Genomic DNA, 22,775 nt, shown 5'->3' with positions numbered 1-22,775 from the left:
AGAACTGTCAGGCTAGAGATGTGACTAGCTCTGGAGCTCAAGTCTTCAATCTTACAACTGGGATGTTGTGAGGCCTTTATTGTATCTGGTGCCCACAGCTGTTTCTTGATAATCTCATGGAGCAAACCAAATTGGCTAGACTTAAATTTCCTAGCTCATGCCTCCTAATTCACCTGCTACTGCCAAAACTGGAATGAGAGTGAAAATATTATAAACAACCTCCCAATTTTCTCATTGTGAATAAATGAACTATATAATGATACCATGCAGATAGAAAATCTCAGGTTCATTTACTCAGCCTGAATTGTCAGCTGGCTAAGCAATAGGGGTGTTCCAATTGGTCTGCTTGCCCTGGGCTAGGGGGAGAATAAAAAAATCTGGTCAGCTGGGGCCTCCAATTCCAATTGTCTTCAGCAGGTCCCACTCAAAATTAGGTTCACATAGATGCCAAGTAACAAGCAGCTCTGGGTTGCCTACATTTCATTCCAGTTAAAAGGTCTGAAGATATTACATTTTAGGTTGCAATTTTGCCACAAGATCAGAGGGCTACATTTCCCTGGGATAATGGAGATACAGGAGACTGCAGACGCTGGGATCTGGAGCAAAAAAAACCAAACTGCTGGAGGCACTCAGTGGGTCAGGCAGCACCTTTAGAGGCAAAGGGATAGTCGACGTTTTGGGTCAAGACCCCACATTAGGACTGTGAGTGTAAGGGAAGGCAACCAGTACAAAAAGAGGCGAGGCATAACACAGGAGCCAGCAAGCGACGAGGAAGGGTTGATGGGCAGATGGAGCTAGGTGGGGGAGGGAGAGGCGGAGATAGCGACAGTAGCTGGGAGGCGATTAGTGGAGACAACAAAGGGCTGCATATTATAAACATTGAACTATCGACTAACTCTTTGTCTCCACAGATGCTGCCTGACCCAGCAAGTTCTGCCAGTAATGTGCTTTCCCTAGGGTAAACAGTTTCTTAGTGAAAAAATGATAGCAAAACTGTACACAACTGTGAGACAATACCCTGGCAAGAGTTCAGATCTCTCTTCAGTACCTCACTGAAAGTTAACACTAGTGGAAGTCCAAGTAAGGCTACATCTGCAGAAGCATTTCCAGTGAGAGCTTACACCTTTGAAAGTGTCCTTTAAGAACAGTTGATGCTTATAGAAGCATTCCCCATTAAATTTACAGCTGTGAAACCATAACCCAGTAATAATCCACATCTGTGAAGTGTACCCCAGTGACAGTGTACACCTGTGAAACTATAGTCCAGTTATAGTATCGTTACACACCAGTAACAACAGAAACACACTGAGTCATGTACAAGTGTTAAAAACTATTTTATTAATAACTACTTGTAATAATAAAAGTAAAAATGTTAGATACCAAACATAATCCCCAAAACTAAACTCAAAGTGTGTGTGTGGCAAATTCCCAAACTCCAAGTCTAGGAATAATTCTCAAAGTTCACTTCAGCAAGTCATAAGGTAAAACGTGAACGAAGGCTTTTGCAAAACCACCACTGACTGAAGAGAAAATGTAGAGAGAATATAGAAAGAAATTATGAAATCCACATGTTCCACGATGGAACCCAAACGACACCTTGATCTCCAATGATCTCCATTGCTTTATTCCAAAGTACCTGCCACCCCGAAGGCATTCGAGACATGGCCGCCCACAGAAATACCTGTTTCCCTCTACAGGTTAACGGCAAAGTGGAGTCCACTTGTTTGCTCCAAAAATCCATACATGGATTGTAGTGACAGACACAGCTATTGTTCTTCATCCATTGTTACGGAGATCAGCAGTCAGTGTCTCTCTCTCTCCTGACCCAGAGCAAAACAGTCAGCATGTTGTAATCTTGCTGTCGTGATGATACCACACACACGCACACACACACACACACACACCACTACTCTACTGTCCAGATCTTAAAGGGACATTCACCAAATAGCAATCTGATCCGTAACAGTGTACACCTCTGAAAACAATACCTCACATGGTTAAATGGTATTCCAATGTGTCTACACGAGGTAACTCCATTTTTACAGTACAAAATAATAACAAGGCATCAACGTCTTTGGTTAAGATGTTTGGGACAATTAACACTGGTGAAGTATCATTTGAAATGAAACTACTGAAAGTCAGATGCTTAATATATCAAACCAGGATTTTCTGCACTTAAGTCAACAAGATGTGTTTCCATACTCTTCATGCATCTTCATTTCTTGCCTCTCCTTTAGTTAGGGTTTGCTCCTATGCCCCCCACTTCTGCAAATGTTCAGCTAGCCATAAGCAAACAATCTAAGGAATATGTCTAGGCTACAGCCCAATGTTCACTTGGCACCAACCCACTGCTGCACAATCGAAGAGAGAATAAACACGGAGAAATGTGCAACCAAATGTTAGTCCATTCTTTATACATAGAAATTCTTCAAATGAAATTCTTTCTTTATACCCTGTCAGGTTGACTCAGTTGATAGCACTCTTAGCTAAAACCAGCATCTAGGATTGTGAAGCCAGCAATACTGGCAAAGCATTAAAACAGCTCCTGTGATAAAGCTCAAATTCCACAAACAACAGTTGCAAGAGTTTTGTTTTGCTTCTCCATCTTTCTAAACAGGGCAAATAGCCAAGTATTACAAAATTAATGCCATATTTTATTTACAATGTCTGAGGCTTTCTCAAAGAGCCAAATCTAATTAATGGAGAAGTTAGAATCACAAGTTTACATCTGATCCACAATGATTAATATGTATAATGTTTCACCAAAGGCAGTTAGCTGGACCGTGAGCAATTTCTATATAGAAACAAAAGCAATTTAGATTTAGTTTTATGAGGGCAATTGGGAATGACTAATTGGGAATATTACAATTAAACACTTATCAAACCATTTCCAAAAACAGTCTTCTTTAAAGCAATAACAATCCTTCCACACAAAACTCTTCCTTAGAATTTAACTAAAGAACATGAGCTCAGAATCTATAACCTACTCAGCTCCTTAATTTTGTCACATTATCACCTTTACCTCCTCTGCTAATCTAACTGAGTGCCGCCTCATTGGCACTAAAACATCCTGTTTTATATTAAGCACTACTTTTCCTCTCAAGTCCAATCATGGTCCAGAAATGCTTCTAAAATGTTGCCCTCAAGAACACCCTGTCTAGTTCCTGCCTTACTTATCCTCATACCAAGAAATGAAACTCCCAAAAATCCTCCTCTATGACTTAAGACTCCCACGTGTATTCAGCCAGGCTTGTACTAATGCTAAGTATTCACTGGATCATATCGCAAAAGAAAATTTACTTATTCTCAAGGATCACTTTAAAAGCAGGAGGATTTTGTTATATCACAAATAACCTTATGTTTGTGCTCACAGTAACTATTCAGGAACCTGGGGTGGAAATGCATGTTGGGATTAAGCACAAACACAATGCCTTTAGAGTTAAATAGCTGTTACAGTAAAACTCCAATAACTCACTGTCTGACTCCTCTAAAATCCTATTGGCCCAGTAAATGGTTCACTGGGGACAGATTCCAGTACTGCCTTCCACTCAACAAGCCTGCAGTTCCTGCACTCCCTTCCATCTGGTAGTGTAGCGGTTAGCATAACGCTATTACAGCACTAGTGACCCGGATTCAATTCCCACCGCCGTCTGTAAGGAGTTTGTACATTCTCCCCATGTCTGCGTGGGTTTCCTCTGGGTGCTCCGGTTTCCTCCCACATTCCAAAGACATACAGGTTGGGAGTTGTGGGCATACTACGTTGGCGCCGGAAGTGTGGCAACACTTGTGGGCTGCCCCCAGTTCATTCTTAGTAATGCAAAAAGATGCATTTTAATGTGCATTTTGATGTACATGTGCCTAATAAATAAGTATCTTATCTTTATCACTGGGGCCCAAACTCCCGCATTCCTTTTCACTCACCAGGACCCCATTCCCACACTCCCTTTCAACTCACTCGGTTCACAGATTTATTATTCTACTGTGTAATATCTTAAAATAAAGGTGAACTAAAAGTGTGTTGGTGTATTAATAAAGTAACATCAGATAGACATGAAAATCTGCTTATCTGGCACCAAAGTCCCAAGTTTTACTGTAGAACATTACAGCACAGTACAGGCCCATCGGCCTATGATGTTGTGCCGAAATTTTATCCTGCTCTAATACATCTAACCCTTCCTTCCTACACAGCCATCCATTTCTTTATCATTCATGTATCTAAGAGTCTCTTAAAGGTCCCTAATGTATCTGCCCCCACAACCTCAGCCAGCAGTGTGTTCCACGCACTCACCACTCTCTGTTTAAAAAAAAACTTACCTCTGACATCCCCCTTATATCTTCCTCCAATCACCTTAAAATTATGCCCCCTCATATTAGCTATTTATGCCCTGGGGAAAAGTCTCTGACTGTCCACTTGATCTATGTACTAATCACAAAGACACATGCAAAACTACATTGTTATCAATTAACTAAAAACTCAACAAAAACAAACTATAATTGAGAAAAGGAAACCGCATGTACTGTACGACAAATACTAGAACAATTTAATGCAAAATTTGGAATGAGAATTCACAGAAATGACAGATACTGTTGCAGGCTATGAATGAGTGAATGTCTGCAATGTTGAGGATCTGCTAAGTCAGCAACTTCTAATTGAATTTAACAAATCTAAAATATAAACAGTGAATTTTCATAAAATCAAAATTAACTTCAGTATGACAGAAAAGAAGCTTAAAAACAGAAACTATACTTTCAAGGATGAAACCATTTTGTGCAGTTGGGCAAGACACCAAAGGTCATCCAACATCTGCGGAATTGAAGCCCAGCAAAGAGCTAATGACTCCCGAAGCAGAAAGAGAAATAAGTCATGCCATAATATTTTTCTAGCATCAAAGGTTTGGGAACCATGAGATAGAAATAATTTCTCCAGTGAGATTGTTTTCTTCCTCCTTGCTCCTCAATTTTTTTTATTGAAGTAACTGTGCTGGACTTTTATCAGTCCAAGGACAGGCTAATGAATACATCATGAATTTAAAGAGAGCAAGTTTTTCAGTAAGGCAGTGTCGTAATGTGTTATTATGTAGTTATAATAAAGAACTACAGTTCCCAGCAGGCAATGCAAAGGGTCACATGGGGGAAAGAGGAAGTGGCTGGAGAGAGGGGGAAAAGCAGCCAGCCTGTCTGTTGCAAGTCTGTTGTAGCCTGTTGTTGTTTTAATAAATGTTCAGATGTTAAACCCAAGCCAAGTTTGTCTCATGATGAAGAATAAATATAACAGTAAATAACTGCAAAAATCTCATTGTCTTCCAATTAGAACTCCCCTCTTGCATTTGAGAGAGGAGATTTGTGATCCAACAATTGATTAGTCAGACAATCCACTGTTCAATGTGGTAATGACCAATATAGGTCATGATGTAACTAGCTATCTCACCATCATACAACTGACCTCAGAACTGGGGGCTGGAGAAAAAAAAAACAGCAAATCACTTGATCGCTTTCCACTGGGACTTGCTGGAATGTCCTTTGAATAAGACATAATCACATTCACAGCTGAATACCTTGACAGTATTTACAGTTCAGGATCACCAGGCTCAAGGACAGTTTCTATCCCACTGTTATGACTATTGAACTGTCACCGAGTATGATAAGATGGACTCTAGACCTCACAATTTACCTCATTATGGCTTTGCATCTTATTGACTGCCTGCACTACACTTTCTCTGTAACTGTAACACTTTATTTTTCATTGTTATTGTTTTCCCTTGTACTACCTCAATGCACTGATGTGATAAAATGATCTGTATGGATGGTATGTAAGACAAGTTTTTCACTGTACCTCTGTACAAATAACAATAATAAGCTAATTTACCAAATTTACATAGGAAAGAATGGCCAGTGAAGAAGATATTTACTTACATAGTCATACTGCACAGAAACAGGCCCTTCAATCCATTGTGTCCATGCCAGCCACCAAGTACTTATCTTTACCGATGTTAATGTACACCATTTGGCCCATAGCCTTCGATGCCACAGTATTTCAAATGCTTATCTAAATACTTTTTAAATATTGTGAAAGTACCTGCCTCCACCACCCACTCAATCAGTGCTTTCCAGATGTTAACCACCCTATTGGTGAAATATTTTTCATCGAACACCCTCGAGATCTCCTGCCTTTTACCTTAAAACCTACGCCCTCTGGTTATAGCCACCACTGCTAAGGGGAAAGGTTCCTCATAATTTACTCTATCTATGCCCCTCAATTTTATACACCTCAGTCAGGTCCCCACTCTAGTGTTCTCTGCTGCAAAGAAAACAAATTCAGCCTACCTGGTTTCTCCTCCAATATCCAATCACATTCTTCCTGCACTGTGGCAACCACAATTACCTAAATGTTTTATATACTTATACCACAACCACAACCACAACTTATATTCTATGCCCTGACTAAAAAGGCACATATCCTAAATGCCTCCTTAATCATCTTATCTACCCATGCTGCTGTCTTCAGAGATTGTTGGACAGGTACAAAAAAAATCCTTCTGTATCTCAATATTTCCTAGGGTCATATTATTTATTGTTTTATACTAGCCTTATTGGTCCTTCCAATCAATTTCCATCTGCCATTCCTCTGCCCATCTTCCCCCTCGACCAATGAAGGGGGTATCACCTCAGGGAGCCACGTGAGTGGCAATGGTGCTATGTTTGTTTGTGTTTTCTCTTTAAAAGTTTATACTACTGAATGTAACAACCATGAATATAAAGGTTTTCTGTGCTGTTCCCTCCTTCATCTGTATTTTTTTTATTATGAATGAAGTCTACTTTTAAAATAAAAAACTTTCTTTAATGGTTGGCAGAACCTCTGGATTTGTTTCCACAGATCCATAGCTAACCAAGAATTTAGACGCATATCCCAGTATTCTCAGGAAACTAGTGCAGTAGGTAAGGGGCTGTGGGAAAGAGAGAAATTCAGGAAAAGGATGTTCAAATAATTGAGAAAGGTCCATTGATATGGTGGGCATGAACACACCTTTACTGACACTGCAACTTTGCAGAAGTCTATTATTTGAATAATGTTAAACAACACTATGTTCCCAGGGTAAACACCGAAAATCAATATATCCTTTTACAAAAGAACAAGCTCTTGGGAAATTCTTTCAGTGATGGGAACTCCTTGTAATTATGGCCAGTGGGAATCAAAGCACTCCCTTTGATGGCTGGTCAGCATTTCAAAGTGTCTGTATATCAAAGGGCTGCCCAATAGCAGCACTTCCAACTCTTAGGTAGCACCAAGGTTCACAGACGCACCTAATGGTGTGTTTCTGGCATGTGCTGAGGATAATGTAACACTGTGAATTAGGTGTTAGCATTGTCACCCCAGGCACATGTGAAATACAAGCTGCAGGTGAACCTATGAGAACTTTTAGTTTTCAAATCAACAAAATCATTACTTTCAGCAGACTCTAAGTGTTCTTTAAATGCCCTAATTCTGTTAGTGCAGTACACCCTGCCAATATCTTCACCTCCAACAAGCATTAAAAGATTTTCATCTGTGCAGGATGCTAGATTACACATGTTGTAGCCAGGGCAAGTGGGACCAAGAACCCTGGATGACTTTTACCATCCCTAGCCCAAAGGAGTTCAAGCCATTTGCTACTCAGGTAATCTCACCAACTGAGACCAGCTCATGAACCATGTTTTTGGCTTCTTGGCAGATCTTTCTATACTGAAAGGTGCATAATGAAAACATATTTCCTTTTTCTTCTTCATAAAGCAGTGCATTAACAATGTTGTGGAAGCTTTTAAAATACAAGACTACATGTCATTTGCTTATGATTTGAAGATTGCTGCTAAGATCAAGAATGGAAATTAGCTGCATTTAGTTAAATACCATGCTCAACAGCCCTGCTTGGAGTAAACAGCCTGATAAAACTCTTCAGCTTACAGCAGCCGAGATTCACACCAATCTGCATTAACAATGACCTCCACAGACCTTAGCAAACACAATGTGGTACAACAATTACTGAAGAACAGACTGACGCAGGGCACAACAACAACTCGTACTTAAATAGTGCTTTTAGCCTGGCAAAATATCCCAAGGTACTTTGCACGAACAAACAAAATTTGACATTGAGCCAAATAAGGAAAATTGAGGCAGATGGCAAAAGTTTGGTCAAAGGGGCAGATTTTATGGATCAGCCCAGATTCATGCTCCAAGCATATCCAATTATCAGGATTAAACTTCCAAGATAAAACAAACACAATATTGCCCTCTGCTTTTTTTTCCTCCTTCAAGCCGATTGTCACACACAGCACCAAGCCCCCATTTTCAATTTGTAATAGCAAATTCTATACAAAGTCTGATATAAACTTTAAAACAAAGCACCATAAATGTCACTTTATTTCTCCTAGAGCTCAATAAAACATCAGAACTGCAATTGTACAAACTTGCATGCAAAAGACTTAAAGCTGTTCTTTGCAAGTCTTTTTCAATAGGTTTGCCTTTACCTGGGGAAGGTACATTGGCTGGTGAATTAATTACTCAGCCTGGCTTTGGCAATTTCAGTTAACCCTCCAGTGTGACAGCACAACATCCTGATGTTTATACCTGATGTTAGGGCATTATCATCATGCATTACATGACATTTACCTGCACCTAACATACGCAAAAGCAACGGCTTAGGGTCTGAGGACTGATGCTGAATTAATTACTTTCCATTTGGAAATGCTGGCCACTTCCCATGATGCAAGGCTACTCCTGTTTTTTGAATTACCTCTTAGTTTGATAATTTGCTACCATTAAGTAAAGTTTAAAACAGTAAACTATAAGATATTTCTGAAGGTTATCAATTCAAAAGAAACAGAGACATTAAAAACAAGAGCTGCCCTTGAGGCTATTCCACCATTCTATGTGATCATGCCTCATGTTCTGTATCAATTCCATTTTTCTGAACTTTTCTCACAGCTCATTTACCCAACTTGCAAAAATCAATTTCCGTGTGAGTGTACAAATTCAACCAAACATCCAGAGCTCTCAGTAGTGGAGAGATTCACAATACTCCAAGTGAGGAAACCTTTCAGAGGAGTGGAAATAACTGTAAACTCTTCAGAAAGCTAACAAAAGTATCATGGCCTGAAATGCCTCCCGTGCTTGATTATAAAGATCTCTTTATTACCTATAATAGAATAAGTGAAAGGTGACGGCATGTGTCTATGGGAAACTCTCTCAAGTTGAATCCCGGCTGAGTGGTAGACAAGGTGAAAGCACTACAAAAGCTCAACCACACTTTTCAGCAAAGACTGTTACCTGTGAATCTATGGAGAATGTGTTGCAAGCCTGAGAACTATCAGATGATAAAGGGAATTTGATGCTTCCTGTCTGTTTGCACCAGTTTGCAAACTGCTGCTGCTGATTTCTGCTAACTCAAAGGGAAAAGGCTGTTTTTCACAGTGCTATGAGGAGTGTGCCAGGAGCCACACTTCTCACAGTGTGCATCGGATCTTTTCTGACCAGTAAAGATAATTAAGAACCACTAAGTGTCACAACACTGCAAGCCTTAATATGAAGGCTTAACACAATGCAACAACAATCTGTAAACATAGAGCAGAGCAACCTAGGTTAATTTAGTTTGATAGACTCTGTTCCTGCGGTGCATAATGTCTTGGTTTATCTTCAAAACAGAAGTATAATAAATAAATGTTTTATAAAGGTTTTTTGAAAAATATGCTGCTTGCATTCAGCATTTGCTTTTGAAATTAGAATCAAATGATACCAAAAAAATGTTGATTCCAGCTTCCAGAGTAATAGTAAGAACTGTCCTAATTAATTATTAATTCATTGTACCCTAACACATATCAAGTCCCATTCATCCATCATCCGTGTTTGAGTCACACTGGCTTCTGGTTGAACAGTGCCAACTTTACAATTCTCATTCTTGTTTTCAGTCCCTCCATGGTCTCAATTTTCTCTTGCTATGTAGTCTCCAGCCCTAAATCCCACCCAAATATCAGTGCTCCTAGCACAAGAACACAAAAAACATAAACAGCAGTTGGTGATACTGCTCCTTGAGTCTGCCCCACATTCAGTAAGATCATGACCAATCCTATACCTTGTCCACTTTCCTACACAATCCTCATTCCCCATCATTATTTCAGCATCTAAAAAATCCATCAAGCCTGCTGCTCATCCCTGAATTTATTCATTCCTTCTCTTGTGATGTCTTCAGCAACCAAGACTAAGTTCTGTAAGTCCTGCACCAAACACCTCCACATTTCCTATTTTGAAACCTCTATCCTTGACCAGGTTTTCAGTCATCTGTTGGAATGTCTCTTCACAAAGCTCAGATATTTTTTGGAACCCATACCCAACTCTAGGTTGAAACTCGTAAAAGAACATAAGAAATACAGGTAGGAGTAGGCCATCCTGCTTCTTGGACCTGCTCCACCATTCAGAGAATTATAGCTGATTTTTTTTCTTTCCAACAATAAACCCATATCCCTTGATTCTCGTCAAACCCAAAAATCCCTCTCTGCCTTCAGACTAAGCCTCCACAAGGCTCCTGGGTTGAGAATTCTAAATGTATGCTCGGTGAAGAAATTTAATTTAATTTCAGTCCTGAATGGCAACCCTTTGAGTCCCACCACCACCTATCCCAGGAATTAATTTGCATTCTATCTTTTTCTATCACATATACATCCTTCCTCAGGTGGAGAGACTGACCTGTACACAATATTCCAGGAATGTCCTCACCAGAGCCCTATATAATTAACGCATTATATCTTTACTCTTGTACTCAAATCCCATTGGAATAGAGGGCAACATACTGCTTGCCTTCCTGTTTGCTGTACCTGCAAGGAGACTCAAATCCCTTCGAACACCAACACTTTTTAAATCTCATTTAATACTCGGCTTTTCTACATTTTCCTACCAAAGTAGATGACCTCATGTGTTTCACATTATATCCCATCTGCCACGTCTCACCCATTAGCCCAACTTGTCTATATCTCCTTGAATTCTCTGTACAATCTACCGATAACTCAAATTGCCAGCCTGCTTTGTGTGATCAAGATAGCACGTAGAAGGTAGTATATAAATGGAAGCTGTCATTTTACTGCTGTCACTCTCTTTACAATTGATTTGCATCCTTTGCCAAAGTGATTCAATTTCCAGCACTTTTGGATCTACAAATCCCATATATGAATGGTGACATTCTGTAGACATGTAGATTCTAAGGCAATCCAGAGGCTAATCGCAGGAATCAATCTTGTGAAACTCCATTTTGCATTCTCCAAGGTCAAATACATCTAAAGTAAAACCAAATTCTTCCTACTAAAGAGAAAGGGGGGGGGGGGGGGGGGGGCGGGAAACAGTCACAATTGAATTAGAAAGTCAACTATGCCAGAACCACAAGTTTTATCTCTGATGCAAGATAAATCCAGCCTACAGCTACTGCCAGCTGAGCAAAGAGAAGAACTGGCACTAGAGCAGACTTCGCATCTGTTCAACCATCACCAAAGATAAGACGCTACATGGTAGAAAAAGCCTGAGGGGATTGGTTGGGAGGTCACAAAGGCAAAAGCGGATAGCAAAAATCATTTTAATTATCTCTCTCATTGTCCTGATTCTCACTGCTTGCCTCATGAAAAATGAAGTGGCTTTTCTCCTGCCAGACAGTTCTCGACCATTACAACTTAAAATCAGATATTCTAAGGATAACAGCATACTCTAGGGCACCGAGTTCCCAATACACCTTCACCACTGTTACCAAGAGCAATTAAAGGTTTCCTACCTTATTTCCAGCTTCATCCATTGAATTACTACCTGTAAAAGGGGGTTAAGGTGTTGTGGTTGTTGGGGTTTGGTGGGGAGGGGGGGAGAAAGAGGAAGGAAAAAAATATTTTTAATAATTGACAATGGTAAATAACAATTAGATGTTTGAAAATTACATTGAAAAAGATATATAAACATAATGAAATAAAATAAGATTTCTTTATTAGTCATGTACATCGAAACACACAGTGAAATGCACTTTGTGTAGAATGTTCTGGAGGCAGCCCTCAAGTGTCGCCATGCTTCCAGCGCCAACATAGCATGCTCACAACTTCCTAACCCATACGTCTTTGGAATGTGGGAGGAAATCAGAGCACCCGGAGGAATATTTTTGATTTAGTATCCATCAATAACAAAATTCATCAAGATGCTTCATCTAAAAGGATCTACTAATCTTGCTTTCTTTTTGAAACAACTACATCCTTTTTAAATATCCCAGATCACATTCTTTAATTGATTACTCTTCATTTAAACCCTTGCCATTAACTGGAATTCTTGTTTTATTCTGCCTTCGTCCTTTATATTTTAAGTCCACTTGCTCTCAACAGTTTGCCCATAAAAAAATGATTCATAGGAACTTACAACACAGAAAATGACCCAGTATATCCCTTCCAGCCAAGAGTTGAGCTTCCCAGGTCTCGGCACATTGCCTTGTAGGTTAGAGCTCTTCCAGACAATTTTTACATATAACGAGGGTGAAAAAATTCCCCCAGCTCCTCTCTAATCCTTCCCAATTAATATACTATGATCTGCAGTTATCAAGCTCTCTCCCATGTGAAAAATGTTTTTCCTGAACATCCGGTCAAGGCCTGTCAATTTGAAATGATTAAATCTCTCTTTAGTCTCCTTGCTTCTTAAGAAAATAACCCTAGCCCAGTCACTCTCTCCTCATAACTAATATGTCGTTATCCACAGGGGATAAGGCATGCACTTCCCCTGGATGACAAAAAATGCAGATACCACCAAGGCCCTCTCCTTGTTATCCAATACACCCCAAATAACATAAGAATGAGCTACAATGTTCTAGATGCATTAACAGATACATTAAATGCTTAAATATCTGAAAAGATATGATATCATCTAACATTACTTCCATTTGACTGTATTGTAACTTACAAGTAGTGATGAATTTGAAGTCACAAGGTGCAGCTGTGTAAATGAAGACGACTCTCAATCAGATCAGCACACAGTGGGGAGCCACTCCACAAAAGTAATCTGGAAACTGATTGTGGTATTCATATATAGAATGATCAGTTCCAAGTGTAGTGTATACAGATATATCTGTTCAAAAGAATTTCAAGATAAGGCCTGGGGATGACCTCACGATTATGCGGATCTGTGGATTGCAAATCAGCGGATAACGAGGATGCTTGTATTTTTGAGTTCATGGAGAATCAGAGCAGAATAGGTGGTGATGGTATGATGTGGACATCCTTGCAGTTCCTACTGAAATTCTAAAATTCAGTGATGAGGAGCTTCAATCAGAAATCCGTAACTTCGTTGTCTACATCTAAGAAGTGGAAATATGCCACAGGACCTCAGAGACAACATGGTCAAAACCATCTTCAAGAAAGGACAGCCAACTAAAGAACAGGTTGTACTAGTCTAGACACCATGCAATGAGAAGAGGTTCATTAGTAATATTGCTGTGTGGGGGCCTTTAGGAAAGAGTGATCAGAACATGAGCATGATTAAAATGGAAAGTGAAGTCAGTCAATCTGAAACTAGGGCCTAAAAATCTAAACGAAGGTTAGTGTGAGGATACGAGGAGTGTGTTGACTATGATAGATTAGGGTTCTTCATTGAAAGTCATGACATTGGATAGGAAATGGCTAATATTTAAGTAATGAATGTAGGAATGAACAGTATATATTCCTTTAAGACACAAAAACATAAAAGGAAAAGCAATCCAACCTTAGCTCCAAAGGAAGTTAAGGATAGTATTAGATCTGAAGAGACATTTAAAGTTTCCTGAAGAAGTGGCACACCTGAAGATTGGAGCTGTTTACAACTTATTAGCAAAATGGGCCAGGGGATTGATTAAGAGAGCAAAAATAGAGTATGAGAATAAACTTGCAAGAAACATAAAAGTGGACTGTAATACCTTCTAAGAATATGTAAAAACAAAAAGATTAGTGAAGACAAATGTAGGTCATTTACATTAAGACACTGGAGAATTTATAATGGGGAACAAAGAAACAGCAGAACAACTAAAGAAATATTTTTTCTTCTGCCTTCACGGAAGACGATGCAAATAACTTTCGAGAAGCGGTGGGGAAGTAAGAGTCTAACTAAAGGGAGGAATTCAAGGGATTTAGTATTAGTTAAAAAGTTCTGGAGAAATTAATGGCACTAAATGTTGATAAATCCCAGAGTACAATAATGCCTGCTTATAGACTATGGAACCATAGCTGCAGATTTGTGGGGTGGCAAATGTAACCCCATTATTTAAAAATGGAGGGAGAGAGCAAAAAGCAAACTGCACATCTCACAGTGACTTACATTTACAGTAGTAACATTACCAACATTAGTAGTGGGGACAATGCACAAAAGTCTACCATAAAGAATGCAATAACATGATTCTTAGAAAATAAGCTGTGATGGTTTCATCAATAGTTGAATCACCACACCACAGCATAATCAGCACAGCAATTCTGATCTCACCCCCATCAGAAATGTCCCCTTTCTCCTATCCATTCTTTCCACCCCTTCCCCCCACCTTCTCTGCAACTTATCACATACTCCAACACTAAAGGCCTCATAGTGAGACATGGACAACTAACTTCCCATATCTAGGGAGCCATCTTTCAGAGAAGGCAGACATCAATGACAAAATTTACCAGTGCCTTCAGTCCACTAGCACAGCCTTGGACAACTGAGGAATATGGTTTTTTGAAGATCAAATTTAGCACAAAGCTCATGGTTTACTAGACAGCAGTAATCCCTGCCCTCCTATATATTTTGTGACTTTGTCTACTTACATCAGGTTCTTTGAAGCACTGAAAAGATACCAATAATACCACATTGTCTTGCAAAATCCTCCAGATCCACTAGAAAGATAAGCAAACTAGTGTCAGCCAACATCCCCAAGACTGAGGCCCTAATTACACTTCGCGCTGTTGGACAGGCTACTTCATTCATGTGCCTGACACCACCACTATTCCCAACTCTGGCATGGGAAAACATCCTTGAAAAAAATGCAATATGCCCATGAACTTCTGGGAATCCATGACCCACGATCACTCAAAGTAGAGAAGGTGCTTGTGGGAGGGCACTGAGAATTGAGTCCTTACATCAGGAATACTAACCCTAACCCTAAGCCCAGTGTAAATAGCGGACAGACCACGCATCTTCTGCCTCATCAATGGAGCAGAATGCAGTATCCAGTGGTCTCAAAGAAATATATAGAACCAGATAGAAAGCAAGACATCCTAAATCACAAGGAATTGTATAAGAAGTTGCTGTTTTCCAATAACTGGCTCATGCCCTTAGTATCTCACATGCTTTATATCTACCTTATCCACCCGAGTTTTCTTTGATAATCACTTATCTTTCACATGTTTAATAGAAAGGGTTTGTACTTGATTTTACCTGCTGATATTGTTTCATGTGCCCACTTTACCTGCTGCTGTATAACTCTATATACAGTGGCATGCAAAAGTTTGGGCACCCCTGGTTAAAATTTCTGTTACTGTGAATAGCTAAGCGAGTAAAAAATGGCCTGATTTCCAAAAGGCATAACGTTAAAGATGACATTTCTTTAATATTTTAAGCAAGATTACTTTCTTATTTCCATCTTTTACAGCTTCAAAATAACAAGAAAGGAAAAAGGGCCTGAAGCAAAAGTTTGGGCACCCTGCATGGTCAGTACTTAGTAACACCCCCTTTGGCAAGTATCACAGCTTGTAAATGCTCTATGTAGCCAGCTAAGAGTCTTTCAATTCTTGTTTGGGGGATTTTCACCCATTCTTCCTGCAAAAGGCTTCTAGTTCTGTGAGATTCTTGGGCCGTCTTGCATGCAGTGCTCTTTTGAGGTCTATCCACAGATTTTCAATGATATTTAGGTCTCCCTTTTTTCTCCAAACTTTCCTGTGTCCTCACCACAAAATTCAGCATCAGAAGTTTGCAAAGGAACATCTAAACGAGCCTGATGCATTCTGGAAACAAGTCCTGTGGACTGATGAAGTTAAAATAGAACTTTTTGGCCACAATGAGCAAAGGTATGTTTGGAGAAAAAAGGGTGCAGAATTTCACAAAAAGAACACCTCTCCAACTGTTAAGCATGGGGGTGGATCGATCATGCTTTGGTCTTGTGTTGCAGCCAGTGGCACAGGGAACATTTCACTGGTAGCGGGAAGAATGAATTCAATTAAATACCAGCAAATTCTGGAAGCAAACATCACACCGTCTGTAAAAAAGCTGAAGATGAAAAGAGGATGGCTTCTACAACAGGATAACAATCCTAAACACACCTCAAAATCCACAATGGACTACCTCAAGAGGCACAAGCTGAAGGTTTTTCCATGCCCTCACAGTCCCCCGACCTAAACATCATCGAAAATCTGTGGCTAGACCTCAAAAGAGCAGTGCATACAAGACGGCCCAAGAATCTCACAGAACTAGAAGCCTTTTGCAAGGAAGAATGGGCGAAAATCCCTCAAACAAGAATTGAAAGACTCTTAGCTGGCTACAGAGAGTGTTTACAAGCTGTGATACTTGCCAAAGGGGGTGTTACTAAGTACTGACCATTCAGGGTGCCCAAACTTTTGCTTCAGGCCCTTTTCCTTTTTTGTTATTTTGAAGCTGTTAAAGATGGTAATAAAAAGTAATCTTGCTTAAAATATTAAAGAAATGTGTCATCTTTAACTTTATGCCTTTTGAAAATCAGGCCATCTTTTACTCGCTTAGCTATTCACAGTAACAGAAATTTTGACCAGGGGTGCCCAAACTTTCGCATGCCACTGTATATTTATGTCCTTTCTCATTTTCTTTTTAATTTCACCTCTACAGACTTTCTGCACTGTTGAGCCCTCAGTTTTGTGTCTTATCCTGCAATGTACATTCCTCAACACATGCTGGGTGGGGAGCTGGGGAGGAAGGGGGTCAAGATTTGGGAGAATCTATTTTTCTATTATTGGAAACGTATTTGAACTGAATCCTAACTACTTCCTTTTTGAACACGTCCCACTGTTCTGACATTAGCTTAACTTAAAATAGCTCCCCTTCTATTTTTGTTATATCATATTTCAGCTTGATAAATTTGATATTCTATCATTATAAACCACTTATTCCAGGACTATCTGTTCTTTCCCTTAAGTATGCCAAACCTAATTAATTATGAGTGCTCCCTCAAGAACATTCTTCTGCTTCTGCCCTTCCCACTTGCCCAGGTTCATTAAACACAGGTTCAGAACTGCCCCTTTCCTATTGTTCTTACTATGTACATCGAAACACACAGTGAAATGCATCCTTTGCACAGAAATGTTCTGGGGGCAGCCCGCAAGTGTCACCACACTTCCAACGCCAACGTAGCATGCCCACAACTTCCTAACCTGTATGTCTTTGGAATGTGCGAGGAAACCGGAGCACCAGGAGGAAACCCACACAGACACGGGGAGAACGTACAAACCCCTTACAGACAGCGGCCGGAATTGAACCTGGGTCGCTGGCGATGTAATAGCGTTACGCTGTGCCTAACGATTCTCTCAAATGCACTTCAAGAACTCCGCATCTTCCAAACTATTCACTCTCCTCTTGAATCTGATTAATGTTAGAGTAATTGAAATCCCCTATTATTACCTTGTTATTTTTGCACTTCTCAGAAACTGGCCTACGTATTAGCTCTTCCATCTTCCTCTGAACATTTGAGGTTTATAATATGTTCCCAGCAATGTAACTGCCTGTGTTTGTTCCTCAATTTATCTCATAGGACTTCATTTGTTGATGCATGTAGCATATTATCCCCCTCTACAGATGTAATTAATTCCTTAAACAATATTCTTATAACCCCTCTTTTTATAACCCACCTCAATTTTATCTGAAAATCCTAAACTGCCATTTCTGCCAATCTTCAAGCCATGTTTCAGCAATAGGCACAATACAATATTCATAATTCAAATTTCTAGAAATCTAAGTGAAAGATTTTGAACTAATCTGTTGGTAAAGGTACCTGCACACTCTCTCAAACCCAGTGTAGCTCAAAGCTGTACAAATGAGAATACCACTACAATGAGATTCTCCAGCAAATGTTAGCTACTACTGGTTGGGGGTGCGCAATTAGTTTGAGAGCTGCTGCTCTGTACAGCAGGAAAAACAAATAAAAATGAATTCCTTATTACAGTCACGATGTGTTGGATAAAATGCAAAAGCAGTAATGTATTTTGGTTGGAGGCGGGAGGATGGTGGTGGAGAACATGGTGTGGTGTTGTGGGTGAAGAAATCTGCACAAGATCTTCCAATCGTAATTATATCTTGCATTTAGATTACATATCCCTGATCACACTGACACTTAGGAAATGGATGTTATTATGCCATCAGTTGGAATTGGTGCCATATTCTTCATCTTCTCTGAGCACTCGTTACGAGGTACACACATGAACAATAGCCACTTCGGGCAGGATACCTGGCCATGGGCATCACAGATCCACTCCCAGCATGAATCAGTAGCTTCGAGAGAGAAAGGGAGGGGGCAAAGGTTGTTCCAGAATGGCCCTGATGTCAATGCTGGAAGTAACAAGTTGCCTTTCACTGCAAAGATTAATTGACTCCCTGGTGCTGTTATAAAGCAATATTTACATGACACATTTTTACTGCAAAGTAGCAAAGAGAAACACACATGTCTAAGTGACAAAATTAATTACATTACAGCTTTCCGGACTAGGCTGCCAAAATTTGTGTTTTTTTTGAAAAGGAAAGTGTTAAAGCAAAACAAATTGAATGCTAGAAATCAGCTCAGTGACGGTCTCAAAAGGCAGGAATTTTTTCAAAACACAAACCACCTTACTACTTTAAAAAGTTATTTTAAATCACTGAACTGTGCTGCTGAACAATCTCATTTTAGCGAGAAGAAAACTCGTTTTTTTCCCACCAAATCATTATCCTGTAACCTACAGTGTGGATGTGGGTGGAGATAGCATCTCTACCTGCAACCAAATAATCTGTTATTTATCTTTGTCAAAGCTCGTAAGTAAATAATAGCTATTTGGCAGCAATCTTAAGGGCACTCATCACCAATAGACGATCACGAGCAGCAAATGCCATCAAGAGAAAGGGAAGAGGGGACAAATGGCCAAAACAGGAGACAGAGAAATTATTTCTTGGTGGCACTAGATAACACTCAAATTTTTATCTACAGTTTTTATCTCAGTAAAATTGTAGAATTGGCTGGAGTGGCAGGGTTGTCATGATGACTCTCAATGGCTCTTTTATGTTGTTCCTTTCATCTGCCAGCAATGCTCAGTAGAGCCCAAAGATTTGCCAATTTATTTTCCTTCCGATTTCTATCACCAGTACAATTCTTCTCCCCAAACCAGGCATTTCAGATTGTAATCAAATGGGAAGCCAGAGTGCGTGGTCAGCGCATTCAATGACAGGAGAAACAGGAGAAACTGAATATGACTGAGCCCAATTTTCAGTTAACAATATTGTGTGTCCTGGCTGTTACTTAACTTTAAACTATCATCAATAAGACAATATATCTGTTCTTCAACACTTGGCTGTCTAAGGGAGCTTGCTGGAAGCAGAATGACTACCAGATTTCCTACATTACAAAAGTGACCGCAGTTCACATGCTGCAAGATACTTTGAAAAGTCCCAAAGTTGTGATGGGAACTAGGCAAATACAAACCTCTCTTCCTTCTTTTCATTTTGTCATCAGTGATGAAAACAATTTAAGTTCTTCATCACATAACTACTATGCGTCAAGTTGCTCTGTCCCTTCTAATTTTTTAAGCATTGATATGGTCCTGCAGTATGAAGTTGGGTCTCTCACCTAGTTTTCTATCTCGTGCCACTAATATCTTGTACTTTTACTCTTAAACTAAGACAGCCAGGCAAAGGGCCAAGATCAATAAATGCAGGAACATAAACTCGTACAGCTTCCTCTCCTTTTGTCCAGTAGACTTTCTGACCTCTGGGCAAAGCTCTGTTTCTCATAGCTACTAAGAGCGCAAAATGAAGCATTTTGAGTAGACTGAACAAGCAAGTTTGTTTTTAAAAAGTGAAACTTCTTAAACATTGTCACATTTAGACAAAAGTAACAAAGCAAAACAAACCTCTGGTAAACCAGCAACAGATCTTCAGAAAGAATTCAGCTACTATTTTACAGTAACAAGACTGAACTTGCCTTTGGAATTGGGCCAGCAACGGCACTTTTATCTAACTTATCTTTGGGCACACATGACTATTTAGGTGCCATGTGCAATCTGGCAAAAAAAATAGTCAACCAGCTTTCTGGACAAACCTTTTGTGACTTAAGAAGAAAGTTAAAAAGGTAAGAAAACTCACTTAAGTTTGAAGCAACTTGAAATAATGAGCAAACCCACTATGTTATCGCTGAGAGGCAGGAGGAGAGCACAACATAGTGTATGTTTTATGCTCATACAAGTCTTTGTGGTACAAAAGAGTTTCACTGTGTGAAAATATTAAGACAATTCAATCCAATGAATGTAGTTAACCCACAGAAGTCAAGTCAGGAGACTGTTTTAAGGCAGTACAGTGCTTGCATTTTAAGGTTGTATGTTGAAATATAAATGTCATTGTCATGCATGTAACATCTGAATAAAAACTGTAAATGGGACAGGAATTTTAATACATTAGATTTAAATGTACATCTTGCAAATTTTTGAACTGGATAAAACTAATTTTCCTTTTCTTTTGGGGAAAGAAGGACTCAATTAACAATTGAAACTCTCCTGTGGCTCAGTGTTTACCTTCCTGGCAATAATCACATGTGTTATATCTTTAGAGCAAAAAAATGTTACAGCAGTTCTCAAAGGGGTTAATGACAGGGAAGGATTTTTATTCCTCAACAAAAATGTAAAACAAAAGGAACCAATTAAGTTAGTTGGTGAAGCAGATGGGACCGCAGGGCAGCAGCAGGGGAGCAGACAGAGTGCCACATGCAGGGGTGCTAATACTTCTGTTAGCTTTAACTGCTGGCACTCGCACACTAACACATGGCAGCAAGCCTTTGGCAGATTTGTCATCAAACTCATTTAGATGAAACACAAACTGTTTGCTCCTCGATTGGAAAAGGTCAAGAAATCCACAAATTCACAACTCATTGGAAAAGCAGGAGAAGGCCAAGGATTAGGATACTTACTGCAGCAGCAAGATAATGCTACTTTGGCAGCTTGCAGGGATAAGTCTATTTACAAACCATCCTAACTGAGAGGAGTTACTTTTATCGTTACCTGCTCTTTTAGCTACTAACTCCCAAATGACACAAATTACATTCTCCTTTGCAGTGATAATTTTTGTTTAACCTAACATTTAAGTACCATTGTAAAATATATCACGACGTTTCACAAATAAGCAGAAGGCAAAGGCATCATAGCAAGAGCAATTACGACAGTAAATGAAAACTGGGATAAAAAGATCCTTTGAGATTTTCCAAAAGGCTAGAAATGCAGCAAAGTTTGGGGACTTCCAAAAACGATTGAGGTATATTAAAGGTGTGATGAATAAAAATGCAGGAACAAAGCAATTGAAAGGATAGAAGGAGTCAAAAGATTGCAGAGAAAAGGGTGCTAACAGATGGATGGATAAATAGAACAATTCTGAATTTAACAAGTTCAGAGACAGGAAGTCAGCACAGGTGAGCAAGATAATACAGTACAGGATACATGTTACAGAATGTTGGGGAAGTTGCATCTTGTATACAGATTGGCCTTGGGTGTTGTGAAAATATAAAGAGCACACCACCATTTTGGCAGAGTAAGAGTTCCAGACAACAGAGGTGTAGAATCTTGCTAAGATGGACGTAGGTTATCTTAGTGATGTTAAATAAGATCTGGAAGTGAGATTTATATCTCAGCTCATGGTTAAGTCAGGTATAATTGCAAATGATTTTGTCCAAACTGAGACAATGGTCAGGAAGGTAACCCTGGCAAGGAAGGCAAAGAAGTAGAGTTTGTGGCAGAGGCTGAAGACAATGGCTTCATCTGTAACTTGGCTGAAAGGGAACTGTGACTCATCCAGGACTAATACCAATTAAAACATGCGCGGTGGAGGTTGAGATGGAGGAGATGAATGATATCACAATGCACATGGAAATCCATCCTGCAGCCAAAAGACATCACAGTGTTCTCACTATTCTTTCTTGTATAATTTATGTTGTTAATTTATGTTTTTCTTATGAATGTTGTGTATCTGATGCTATGTGCTTGTGATGCTGCTGCAAATAAGTTTTTCATTGCACCTGTGCACACATGTACTTGTGGATATGACAATAAACTTGACTTTGACTTTTGACTTTGACCCAATGGTCTAGAAGAAAAGGAGACTATAAAAACAGCTTTATAGGATTCTAGGTCTGACTGCAGGTGGAAGAAGCCTCACATGAAATTGATAAGTGGAAAACGTTGAATGAGTAAGGGAGGGTCAGCTGAGAACAATGCCAATATTTTCCCTGTAATCTCCTCTTTCCTTGTACAGACCTGTCTCTACACTATGCTCTGAATTAAGGCATGTAAATGTCTGTAATCAGTGATGAAGGGCTTTTACCAAAATCAGATACAGAAAAGGTGGTGACTTGGGTATTCCAGCACAAAACAACAAGTATTACAGTGCACTGTACAAGACCTTGATTGATCCCCATCTAAAGTAGTGTCCAGTTCTTTGCCATTAGCATGGTGGGAGATGTACAATGGAAAATGTTTTAAAATCGGTTACTAGATTAATACTTAAGTTAAAGATCATTAATTATCATAATAGGGTTAGAATAGGCTGG

General features: G+C 39.5%; 1 protein-coding gene across 1 annotated transcript in view; it reads right to left on the bottom strand.

Annotated features, from left to right (window-relative positions):
* timm50 (translocase of inner mitochondrial membrane 50 homolog (S. cerevisiae)) overlaps positions 1-22,775 on the bottom strand; it is a 113,621-nt gene that overhangs the window by 78,030 nt on the left and 12,816 nt on the right. The window contains exon 2 of the mRNA XM_052044391.1: positions 11,784-11,815. Within this exon, the coding sequence (XP_051900351.1) occupies positions 11,784-11,815 (32 nt within the window). The remainder of the gene's footprint in view (positions 1-11,783; positions 11,816-22,775) is intronic.

Source organism: Pristis pectinata, chromosome 35 (genome assembly GCF_009764475.1).
Source record: "Pristis pectinata isolate sPriPec2 chromosome 35, sPriPec2.1.pri, whole genome shotgun sequence".
In the NCBI taxonomy this organism is placed as follows: domain Eukaryota; kingdom Metazoa; phylum Chordata; class Chondrichthyes; order Rhinopristiformes; family Pristidae; genus Pristis; species Pristis pectinata.
The sequence above is the reverse complement of the archived record's forward strand: the minus strand, read 5'-3'. Positions and strand labels throughout refer to the sequence as shown.